This window comes from Bison bison, unplaced genomic scaffold (genome assembly GCF_000754665.1).
Source record: "Bison bison bison isolate TAMUID 2011002044 unplaced genomic scaffold, Bison_UMD1.0 scf7180017864221, whole genome shotgun sequence".
Taxonomy (NCBI): Eukaryota; Metazoa; Chordata; class Mammalia; order Artiodactyla; family Bovidae; genus Bison; species Bison bison.
Window position 1 is genome coordinate 1336471 of NW_011494793.1, and position 12386 is coordinate 1348856.

Here is a 12386-nt window from a genome sequence, read left to right on the forward strand (position 1 = left end):
ATTTTTTTTTTTTAAAGAATAAAATATAGATGGCCATGGAGCAGAGAAATCCAGAGAAATCTGGATTCAAAAAATAGATTCAAAATAAAAATCGCCTTTGTGACAAAAGGAACCCAAAACCAAGTTATAAGATGAAATGGGACACTAAAGAGGTACTAACTTGCTGTATGGTGTGAGGTAAAGAGGATTCAATGAATCCATGGGTATCAGGCACTCAGTATAGGGCTTTGCATACAGCTGACACTCCATTATGGCTACACTATTCAGATGCAATGGCCACTGAGCCTTATCTCAACTTTAGCATCAACCTCAGTTGGTTCTCCTCCTCTCCAGGGACTGTCTTCTGCTCCGGGAATGCTGCCCAAGCAGGCCCTGTGTTTTGAGAAGGGAGGTGAACTCGGAAAGCAAGCCTGGACCACCTACACCCTCAAGTCTTTGTGGGTCAGCCCTGAAGGGGAGGTACTTGAGTCAATTCAGTCTACACTTGGGGAAACTGAGGCTCAGGGTGGCCCTATGCTGTGGTCACCCAACACAAGTCTGGAGGCTCAGATTGTCACTTCTTTTTATTGAGTTACAATAAGAGATGTGCAGGTTCGGTGGCTCCAGCCCCCTCCCAAGCCCTCCCTACTTGGGCAACAATAGCTCCCAGCGCCAAGGAATGGGGGATCAGGGGTCTCGGGCATTGTGGCGGGGGTCCCGAGAGTCCCCGTGGGGCTCGTGGGTCCTAGGATCAAGCACGGCGGACACGGAAGACAGCGGGGTGGTGGCCTGCCTCGGCCCTGGCATTGTGGGGGAGGGGGCTTCTGTACAAGGTCACCCTCCGCGGGGGTCACTGCTGCGGCCCCGTAAACACCGATGGGCCCCACAGGACTAGCAGAATCCAAGTGTGTCCACTTGGCTCCCACGAATGCCGCATCGTCCGGCCCAGCCGGCCAGGGGGCGTCTCCCTGGCCTGACCCCGCCCACTGGAGCGAATGGCCCGCCCACCTGGTCCGTGCTGCAGGACCCAAGCCGGTTCAGGACTCTTCCTCCCGTTCTTCGGCTCACTAAGAGATACCCGGCCAGCTCAGTGGCTACTTCTTTTCCTCTGGGGGCGCAGGCAGGGGCTCGGGCAGGGCCTTGGGCGAGGGCTCGGGCTCCCAGAGCAGGAATTCGTGGAGCAGCGTGTTGACGGTCTCCGGACACTCCAGCATCACCATGTGACTGCCTTCATCGATGAGCTTCAGGAAGGCCAGGAGCAGGATCTGCAGAGGAGGCGGGCTCAGAGTGGCTAGAGCCAGGACCCGGGAGCTCAGGGCCGCTCAACCCCTATCTATGTATGGCCTGCAGCATCAGGAAGTCCTTCTTGCAATCTACCCTATATTCCTTCTTTTCCATATAAGGGGGAGCTAGAGGATGGTCTGTCACCCTCCATGCGTTTTAAGTCGCTTCAGTCCTATCTGACTCTCTGCTACTCTATGGGCTATAGCCTGCCAGGCTCCTCTGTTCATGGGATTCTCCAGGCAAGAATACTGGAACAGGTTGCCATACCCTCCTCCAGGGGATCTTCCTGACCCAGGGATCGAACTGGTGTCTCTTAAGTCTCCTGGCAGGCAAGTTCTTTACCACAAGCGCCGCCTATGAAGCTTGGCCTGTCACCCTGCTGGGGCCTAATTCAGTATTCATTCATTTTGCCTTTCTTAAGTGCCTACAATATGTCCAGAGCAGGATTTTTCAACTTGGGCACTCATGGCATTTGGGGCGGGATCATTCTCTGAGATGAGGACTATAGGATGTTGAACAGCATCCCTAGCTTCAATCCACTAGATGCCAGCTGCAGCATCCCACTCCCCCACCACAGTGTGACAAAAATCTCTCCAGGGAATTCCCTGGTGGTCCAGTGGGTAGGACTCTGCATTCTCACTACTGAGGGCTCAGGTTCAATCCCTGGTTGGGGAACTAATATCCCACAAGTTGCATGGCATGGTCAAAAATAAAATAATAATAAAATTAAAATAAAACCAGACATTGCCAAATATCTCTAGGGAGCAAAGTCATCTCAGTGGGAACTCACTGAGAGTGACAGACGGACAGTCTCTCATGCTAAGGTCGGGTTTCTCAATCTCCACAGGATAGACACTTGGCATTGGGTCATTTTCTGCAGTGGGGCTGTCTTGCTCCCTATAGGTAACTGAAGAGCATCCCTGGCCTCCACCCACCAGGTTCCAGAAGCACCTCCCTTGCCCACGGTCATGACATGTCTGCAGACATTTTCAAGTGTCCCCTGTGGGGCAGAATCATCCCTGGTTAAGAACCGATGGTACAGAGCTATTCTAAGCACTAAGGATCCTAAGACCCTTTCTGGGGAATCTGATCTAAAGACTCCCACTCACTCTCTTGCAGGATTATGTTGCCCATCACAAATCCCAGCTGTGAAGAGTGCCTTTTTTTTCTTTTGGGCCACACCACATGGCATGTGGGATTCTAGTTCCCCAACGAAGGATCGAACCCATGCCCCCTGCAGTGGAAGTGTGAAGTGCTAACCACTGGACCGCTAGGGAGGTCTGGTGAAGGGTGCCTTTTAGCAGGCAGAGGGGACAGCACATAATCCAAACTCCTGTCCCAGGCAGCCCCACTTTCTGGACTCCACCTTTGACCCTCAATCTAAGCTCTGATGCCCCTGGGGCTGGAGCACAGAGCAGAGTCCCCCTGCGCTGTGCAGGGGGGATTTGAGGGGTGTGGTGACTGGGGTGCCATACCTCAGCCATGCGCTGGTCTTCCTCCACTGGCACAAACTTGTCGTGCATGCCATGGACAAGCAAAACCGGAACGGTGAGCTCAGCGTGGTAGACCTCGTCGCCCTCGGGCCAGTACTGGCCGCTCATCATGGCCCGAAGCACAAAGGAAGACACGTTGAACGCGTTGCCCTCCTTCAGCAGCTGCTTTTCTTTGGCCCCTTGGCGGGCAAAGCCGGCCCTGGGGGTGGGGGGTGGGTGGGGAGCACCGCTGGAGCCCTCAGGCCATCTCAGCCACCAGCGGTGCTCCGCATGCCAGCCCCAGCCATGTAGCCTCCCCTCCCATCCAGCTTGGGGAGATGTTGGGGCAGGGCCGGGTCACTCACTTGAGGAAGCTCCAGGCCAGACAGGGCGACAAACAGTGCAGGACGCACGTGGGCATGTTGAAGACAGAGCAGAGGCTGGGCTCCAGGGCCGTGGGCCCGCCGCCGTTGATCATGATCACCTTGTGCACCAGGTCTGGGTACTCGTGCGCCAGGAACGTGCAGAAGGAGACGCTGCCCCACAGGCAGATGGGGGGGAGGGTCGAAAGGCAGCGGTCAGCAGGATACAAGCAGCGAGAGGGTGAATGCCCTCCCCTCACCCAGAGGCAGGTCCTTGATGGCCAAGATTCTTCCCGTGGGGTCCATGAGCACCAAATGGGGGTGAGGGAAGGGAGGGGCAACCCAAATGCCCTGAAATTGTGCGACTGTGTGTGTGTGTGTGTGTTGAAGGTGGATTTTTTTTTCTTTTGGAGAAAGGATCCAAATACAGAACTTTTATCAGATCCTCAAAGTCATCATAACCCCCAAAGAGGTAAGAATTACTTATTGTCAAGTGTTGGGAAAGCTATTTGATTAAACAAAACCTTTGGCTTCTCAGAGAATGTCACTGTTTCCAGTGTATCCCTTCCCTTTAAATCTGCCTGCAATGCAGGAGACCCCAGTTTAATTCCTGGGTTGGAAAGATCTGCTGGAGAAGGATAGGCTACCCACTCCAGTACTCTTGGGCTTTGCTTGTGGCTCAGCTGGTAAAGAATCCTCCTGCAATGCGGGAGACCTGGGTTCAATCCCTGAGTTGGGAAGATCCCCTGGAGAAGGGAAAGGCTACCCACTCCAGTATTCTGGCCTGGAGAATTCCATGGACTATATAGTCCATGGGGTCACTAAGTGTCGGACACAGTTGAACAACTTTCATTTTCACTTCACCTTCCCTTTAAGGATCTTCTCTTATTGGCCTCTGGGTTTGTCTCATCTGCCTGCTTTATGCAAGGTGGAAGGGTGCAGGTACCTCTCATTACCCTGAAAGCAGGGTTTAGGCAAATGACGGCCTGAGGGCTAGCTGCTTGTTTCTGTTGTTAAACTTCACTTTAAAATTCTGTAAATGTGTACAATAGCTTATAAATAAAGATTTACTGGAACAAAGCCACACCCAAACAATTGTAAATTTGTTTACAATTATGTCTGTTATCCTCCTTCTAGACTGGTAGGCTTGTGAAGTTTCAACAAAGACCAACCATAAGGCCTGCAAACCTAAAGTATTTACTCTTTGGCCCTTTGAGAAAAAGTTCGCCGACTCCTGCTAAAAAGAGGAACAGGATACAAGCAGAAGTCAAAATGGACTTGACTGTGCCAGTGACTCACTGTGTGTCCTCGGGCAAACTCCTTAACCCCTCTGACATATCATCTCCACATCTGTGACACAGAAACTGTGCTGACCTCATAGGATTGTTATGAGGTCACAGGGGTTTCCACACATGGGTGTGCATTTAATGGAGGAGTCATTATTGTAAGCATCTGCTTTGGGGTATGTTTTCATATGAACAAATAGGAGCTATGCTACTGGCCTTCCTTTCTTTTATGTAACATTTCTTTTTCTTGTCTAATTGCATGCACTACAACCGCGAAAACAATGGCTCTCAACCTGGCTGGCTGATTAGACCCTGCCTTTCATCCTAGGTGAAGGACAGAATGGTACCACTTGGCAGTGATCAGACACCAAGACCCAGAGCCTTCCATGGTGTGGGCTCTCATCTAAATGCCCAGGTGGTATTATCTATCACCCCTTTAAGGGAGAGTACATGCATATTAAGTCACTTCAGTCATGTCCGATTCTTTGCACCTCTATGGACTGTAGCCCTCCAGGCTACTCTGTCTGGGAGGATTCTCCAGGCAAGAATACTGGAGTGGGTTGCCATGCCCTCATCCAGGGGATCTTCCCAAGCCAGGGATTGAACCTGAGTCTCTCCTGCATTGGCAGCCAGGGTTCTTTACCACTAATGCCACCTGGGAAGCCCTTAAGGGAGAGTGAATTAAAGTAAACTGTACCCTTGTAAACAAAAGTTATGAGATTCCAATTAGTCTTTGCTTAGAGCCCTTTGGGTCTCCAGAGCAATTCTTGAATTTAATAGAAGACAGTGGTTTTCAGCTAGGGGTGATTCTGCCCAGCAGAGGACCTTGGCACTATCTACAGGCATTTTTGATTGTCACAGTCATCACTAGACCATCATGCTAGTTCAGGGATGGAGACACTGCTTTAAAACAATGTGAAACAACAGTATTTGTGGCAGGAGTCCATGTGTTGTAGATGTTAGTGGGATTTTTCAAAAAGGGAAATCAATATTTTGCGAGTGGGTGTGGTTCCTGCCAGTCCCCACCCCTCACCCTCATCCCCACCGCAGCATTGGCTCACCCATAGGAATGCCCAATGAGCACGTTGCGCTTCTTGGCATAGCGCTTGAAGATTGCACGCATGTCCTCCGCCAGTGCATAGAAGGTGTAGGCAGCGGCCACTTGGGGCGCTGAGCTGGCCCCGTGGCCGGCCAGGTCAGGCGCCACCACCTCGTAGCCCAGACGCACAAAGAAGTCCAGCTGTTCCTTCCAGATGGCCAGGGAACCGCCGACACCGTGGATGAAAAAGAGCACCACGTCAGCCTGGGCGCCCTTACAGCTGGTGATGCGCTTCTCACAGTCAATGTGGATGGTCCGCTTGGGGCGTCGGGCTCGCCGCCGCCGGCCACCACTGCCGCTCCCAGCACTGCCTGGGACCGAGCGGCCATCGCTGCCCGCTGGGTCCGCCAGCTCTACCTCAAGGGCGGCTGGTGGCTCCCCGGAGCCATTCTGCCCGTGCAGGAGGTCAGCTCGTGGTGCCCGGCCCAGGTTCTCCACCAGTAACCGCCCATTGCGGTACACGGTGATTCTGCGCTGGCAGGGGCCCAAGCCGGACTGGTCCCCCTGGGCGGCGTCCGACAGTGGCGGAGGTGGGGTCGGGGCCGGAGCGGGTCCCGCATGCTTTACCCGCAGCACACGGCCAGGTTTGACCTCCACAAATGTGTAGCCATCGCTGGACTCCACGCTCTCCAGTGGCCCTACTGCATTGGGTGGCGCGCCCAGCAGGCAGCAAAAGATCCCATCGGTCACGCCGGTCAGCATGGTGTGTCCTGTGAGTGGGGGTGACAGCCAGGTCAGAGGCTGTCTGAATAGGAAGCCCTTCATGCCCACACTACCCACTCTCTATACCTGGGGTGGGTGAGCTGCACTGGGAGGCCCTGTCTAGGCCCCAGTTTAGGGGTGGTCAGAACCAGGCACGGACTGAGATGTTTTGTCTGTTCAGTGCCTGTGTGGTGGTCAGCCAGCCCCGTGGGTCAGCCTAGTCTACCTCAAAGAGAAGGCTGTGGCTATGGCTGACAACAAGAGGCATCCATGGGGAAGGTGGTAGAATTGGGGGTTGGGGGGCTTCCTGGAGAAAGGGACATTGTGGCAAATGTGACCCATCCCTGAGGACCCTCCAGCTCAGGTTTATAACTTATGCCTTCCTAAATCCGTTCATTCATTTGTCCATTCATTCACTCATGCACTCTTTTGTTAACTCACTTTCACTAAACCAGCATAACTTGAAGGCTCCAAAGATACTTTAAAAATATGCAGATCCCAACAATGAGCCCCCATCCCAGGCCTCTAAACGTGGTTTCTTAAAGTTAAGTCCCTGGGAGAGGAGTTTCAGGACTGAGCTCCAGAAGGCCTTACCCAGCTCCCTAAGATCATGGGTGCAATGGGTCTGTTTCACAGACCAACAAGCTGAGGCCCAGACACTCTGGAAAGAAGCTGCTATGTCCCCACTGGTCAGTACCCTGGATTCTAGGGAATGTGATACACAGCCTCCAGTGGTGGAGGTGAGGATGGAGCCCTGGCTGGGGGCCTCCAGGCCTCCATTCCCGCTCCCTGGGCCCCCCCCCGCCCCGCCGTGGCCATGGCAACTGCAGGCAGTTACATAACTCGAGGGGGATACCCGTGCAGCGCACCCCCATTGTTTAGGCCCTGATGATGGGACCAACCCTTCCCCGTCTCCATCCTGGGCTCCGCGGGGATAATGAACGCCGAAATTCCAGCCTGCGGTAGCCCATACTTGCTGGTGGAGGGGGAACAGGCCGCACCCCCCGCCTCCGGCGGGGTTCCAACCCGGAATTGCGAAGGGGGGCGCAAATGCGCCATGCCAGCCCCCTTCCACAGAGCCAGGCCCTCAGCTCCTGGGTGCCCGTCAGCCCTGTGGCGGGATCGAGGCCACTGGGGCACCGCGGCTTTCTAAGAGCCCGAGGGCGGGCTTTGTGGACACCCCCTCCAAAGTGAAAGATCTAGGGGCCTCAATGTCCCTTTCCCACGGTCCTCTCCCTGCTCACCTCATCGAGGGCCCTGGGACCCGGGGCAGGGCAGAGGGGTCCCGGGCAGAGAAGCCAGCGTCCGCCTGCAGGCGCCGTTTACATGGTGGCGCGGGGTCTGCCCGGGCACGTCTAAGCGGGCTGGCACGGGCCCGGGGCGGTCAGCACGGGGACATCCCGCTACCTCCAAGCAAGCCGGCCCTTTAAGTGTCTCCCCGGGCGGGACCGTGAGCCGACTGACTGGCGTCTCGGCCAATCGCAGCTGCGTAGTGACCTGGCCTAGTTAGACTGCCAATCAGACTCGGAAGCTCCGGGATTAGGGCGGGCTCTTGGGGCAACGGCCCCGCCCAGCTCAGGGGTTTACGGAGGTGGAAGGAGAGATTGGGCCTGGTCCAAAGCCGAGAAGGGGTCGGAAACTGAGGACTTCCGGGCCCCTGGGAGGTAGCAACCGGAGCCCTCCTCGCTGCAAAGAGGATTTCCTCGGCTAGCCCCAGCCTCCGTACTGGCCTGTCTCCTCTACACGTCGCCCCAATGCCCCTTTCTCTAAGCTCACCTTTTCTTTCTACAATATCGCAGATCTTTGCCATTTGCAAAGGAAATTGCAAAAGGCGAGGAAACAGGCTCATAAAGGGCACAAGGTCACAAAGTAAGCTGGAGGAGCAGAGATGGGACTTGGGACTACGGCTGTGTGACTCCAAGTCCTGCAAATAGTTGTTCTTTAAACCATTAAACAGGTATCTTGGAGCTATTAGGAATTAGTTTCACAGATAGGCCATTTTAACTGTTAGTCAATTTAACTGGTGACTCTGGTCCCAGCTGGAGCCAGAGAGCCCACAATTCAAATTCAGCTTCTGCCGTTTGCTGATATATGACCTTGGGCAAGTCCCTTCCCTGATACTCCATTTATTTCTTTATGAAATTAATTCCCTCTCCCGCATGTGTTAAAACTCTTAGCGAGGAAAGTGCTCCATATGTTATTGACATTATTATTGTACTGCTGTCGTATTGTAGTGGTTTGCTAAATGATGGTGGAGGTAGGATGGGCTTCAGATGACAAGGGGTTAACCATCCCTTGCCCACTCCTATCCCCTGGAATTTGCTGCCGGAGCTGGATTAGGTCCAGCCACCCACTCTTGCCCACTCAGGGTGCTCCTGGGAGACTACAGTTTTATTCATGCAGAAAAAAAATTCCCCGCCCCCTCCCCAAGGTGGGTGATGCTGCGGGGCGGGGGCGGGTTGGACCAGAGGGAGGGACTGGAGTCGGGGAAAGGAGAGTATCTGAAGAGGATTTTTAAAAGATGAACAGGAGAGCACCAAGCAAAGGAGGGAGGGTGTGTGTGTATGTCGAAGGCAGGCTTCAAATGCCTGTCAAATATTTTCCCTGGGGCAATAAGGCGCCATAGAGGGTACGTAAGAAGGGAAAGAGCTCAGGTACGAGTATTAGAAAAATAGAGACTGAACGGGGACACCACCAAGGGCAAGCCTGCAATCCTTGAGTTCTGCAGATTGAGAAACTGAATGACCACCCCAAGGACATCCAGCCAACTCCATCTCAGACCTCCTGGGCTCCCCGCCAAGGGGCGGAGACTTGGCTGAGGCGAAAGGAAAGCTGCCAGCCAGCTGTGCGCCATCTGCCTTGCTCCCTCTGGGGGTGGGAGATTGAACCAGCCGTTTCCTGAGGCTGCCACCAGCTGCGCCACCGTCGCCCCCGGGCACCCTCTGCAGGTCTGCCAGAGAAGAAACTACAACTCCCAGCAGACCCAGGGAAATAATGTTTTGTAGGCAAGCGCATGCGGAGAAGGCGCCGTTCGCCTGCCGCCTGCTGGTCCAGAAGAAGAACTACACTCTCCTGAGGGCAAGGACGCTCACGCCAGAGGTGCGTTGCGTCTACGTAGAACTACAACAATGCCCAGGGAAATGTGGGCTCCGCTGTAGAAGAAACTACATTTCCCAGAAGCCCTCGTTCCGCAGCTGCGGAGCTTATAGGCTGCGGAATAGCTGGAAACTGACGGCGTGCTGCGGCTGAACATGGCTTTCTCGGTCGGATCGGTCGGTTGCCTGTTGGGCCCCGTCAGTAGGTCAGCGGGGCTGCTGGGTGGCAGGTGAGTCTTCATGGGGACAGCTTCTCAAATCTGGGAGTAAGAGCGGCGTCGAGGGCTGCCTCCAGGTATTTACCAGTCGCATGACCTTCCAGTGCCCTGCGAACTCCTCGAGTACCTTTTCCTTTCAGGCTCCCTCCCGGCTTTGAGCTCCACGCGGAAGTCACACAGCGCCCCCTCTGACCTTTCTCTCCGTCTCTCTGCTCCCGCAGGTGGCTCCAGGGTTCCCGGGCCTGGCTGGGGCTCCCCGACACCCGGAGACTCCCCGTCATTCAGCAGACCAGGGGCAGGACGCGCGGGAACGAGTATCAGCCAAGCAACATCAAACGCAAGAATAAGCATGGTTGGATCCGGCGCTTGAGCACGCCAAACGGCGTCCAGGTCATTCTTCGCCGCATGCACAAGGGTCGAAAATCATTGAGCCATTGAGGAGTGCGACGTGGCGGCTGGATCTCCCCATTAAAGCATTTCCCTCGCTTAGTCTGCGGCTGTTTTTGTGGAGAGCTGGGGAGCAAAGAGTCGGACACGACTAAGCCACTGAACTGAACTGGGGAGCAGGGACTACTGGGACGGACATGAATCCTTCTCTAGGTTTCTCGAAGAGGGAATGGGAAGTCAGACCTTGCCAGAGTGCCTTTTTACGCTCTTGAATTAGGAAGACTTTGGAGCAATAGTCCACAGATGGTACAGCGAACACTTTTGTAACCCCGTACATAGCTGTATTCACAATTCGTCCTGCCCTCTCCTGTGAGGCAGATCTAAATATTTCAGAATGCACCTCTCCAAAATAAGGTTCCATTAATACATATTAACAAAACTTTTCTCAGCTTAAAAAAGTCAACAATTCCTTTATGTTGTTAAAAGTCTAATAAATGTTCAAATTTTCACTTGTCTTATAAAATGTCATAATTCCCACAAGTTCTAGGAAGGCTTGTGAGCGGTGGAAGGGGTTTGAACTCTCCACATGCCCCTTGGGTATGGGCACTGTGATCTGGAGCAAGACCTTAGCCCTCTGAGGGTCTTTTGGTTCCTGTAAAAAGGGACTTCTCTGGTAGTCCAAGTGGTTAAGATTCTTAACTTTCCCAACTGCACGGGGGCAGGTTCAATCCTGTATGCTGGGTGGCGTGGCCAAAAATAAAGTAGATTCATCCTTAAAATGAGATGCTCATTTCTTCTTTGCTATGTTGTTGGTGGTGGTTTAGTTGTTAAGTCGAGTCAGACTCTTTGCAACCCCATGGACTATAGCCTGCCAGGCTTCTCTGTCCATGGGATTTTCCAGGCAAGTATACTGGAGTGGGTTGTCATTTCCTTCTCCGTGTTGTTGGAGTAATAATATTCTGTAACTTACTGAGTACTTCCTCAAAAAGTCCTTGTATCCAGGCTGTAGGCTGGGGGTGGGGTTTTGTGGGGCTTCTTCATACCCAGGCAATTTGGACTCAGTTCACCATGGAGTCAGGGCTGGGAGGATGATCGTGAGGATTGTAGAAGCCCAGAGGAGGCACTGGACCTTGCCTTGGGAAGAAGGCAGTAAGACAAGGCTTCTTCGAGAAGGTGGTCCAAAAGGAGAGACTGGACGAGTCAGGATAAAAGGTGGACGAAGGAGGCCGAAGAGTCCCAGAATTTTGGGGCAAGGAGGCGGGACTAGATCTTTGGGCTACTGAGGAGCCATGGGAAGTGTTTCAGAGATAGTCTATTCCGTCAGTTCAAAGATAGTCAAACGACTAGTGGGGAAGTTTCAGTTCAGTTCAGTTCAGTCGCTCAGTCGTGTCCGACTCCTTGCGACCCCATGAATCGCAGCACACCAGGCCTCCCTGTCCATCACCAACTCCCGGAGTTCACCCAGACTCACATCCATCGAGTCAGTGATGCCATCCAGCCATCTCATCCTCTGTCGTCCCCTTCTCCTCCTGCCCCCAATCCCTCCCAGCATCAGAGTCTTTTCCAATGAGTCAACTCTTCGCATGAGGTGGCCAAAGTACTGGAGTTTCAGCTTTAGCATCATTCCTTCCAAAGAAATCCCAGGGCTGATCTTCAGAATGGACTGGTTGGATCTCCTTGCAGTCCAAGGGACTCTCAAGAGTCTTCTCCAACACCACAGTTCAAAGGCATCAATTCTCGAGCGCTCAGCCTTCTTCACAGTCCAACTCTCACATCCATACATGACCACAAGAAAAACCATAGCCTTGACTAGACGAACCTTTGTTGGCAAAGTAATGTCTCTGCTTTTGAATATGCTATCTAGGTTGGTCATAACTTTCCTTCCAAGGAGTAAGTGTCTTTTAATTTCATGGCTGCAGTCACCATCTGCAGTGATTTTTGAGCCCCAAAAAATAAAGTCTGACACTGTTTACCCATCTATTTCCCATGAAGTGATGGGACCAGATGCCATGATCTTCGTTTTCTGAATGTTGAGCTTTAAGCCAACTTTTTCACTCTCCACTTTCATCAAGAGGCTTTTGAGTTCCTCTTCACTTTCTGCCATAAGGGTGGTGTCATCTGCATATCTGAGGTTATTGATATTTCTCCCGGCAATCTTGATTCCAGCTTGTGTTTCTTTCAGTCCAGCGTTTCTCATGATGTACTCTGCATATAGGTTAAATAAGCAGGGTGACAATATACAGCCTTGACGAACTCCTTTTCCTATTTGGAACCAGTCTGTTGTTCCATGTCCAGTTCTGACTGTTGCTTCCTGACCTGCATACAGATTTCTCAAGAGGCAGATCAGGTGGTCTGGTATTCCCATCTCTTTCAGAATTCTCCACAGTTTATTGTGATCCACACAGTCAAAGGCTTTGGCATAGTCAATAAAGCAGAAATAGATGTTTTTCTGGAACTCTCTTGCTTTTTCCATGATCCAGCGGATGTTGGCAACTTGATCTC

At 53.0% G+C, this 12386-nt stretch overlaps 2 protein-coding genes across 2 annotated transcripts; one reads left to right on the plus strand and one right to left on the minus strand.

Annotated features, from left to right (window-relative positions):
- Nucleotides 1–545: 545 nt before the first annotated feature.
- ABHD8 (abhydrolase domain containing 8) lies at nucleotides 546–7631 on the minus strand. Its single transcript, XM_010845622.1, has 5 exons — nucleotides 7429–7631; nucleotides 5445–6192; nucleotides 3101–3271; nucleotides 2739–2955; nucleotides 546–1244 (listed from the first exon to the last, which is right to left on the minus strand). The coding sequence occupies exons 2-5, from the start codon at nucleotides 6182–6184 to the stop codon at nucleotides 1074–1076; spliced, it is 1299 nt and encodes a 432-aa protein (XP_010843924.1). The 5' UTR covers nucleotides 6185–6192; nucleotides 7429–7631; the 3' UTR covers nucleotides 546–1073.
- Nucleotides 7632–9234: 1603 nt separating this feature from the next.
- Nucleotides 9235–10663, plus strand: MRPL34 (mitochondrial ribosomal protein L34). Its single transcript, XM_010845623.1, has 2 exons — nucleotides 9235–9509; nucleotides 9719–10663. Exons 1-2 carry the CDS (start codon nucleotides 9436–9438, stop codon nucleotides 9933–9935), a joined length of 291 nt encoding a protein of 96 aa, XP_010843925.1. The 5' UTR covers nucleotides 9235–9435; the 3' UTR covers nucleotides 9936–10663.
- Nucleotides 10664–12386: the final 1723 nt, after the last annotated feature.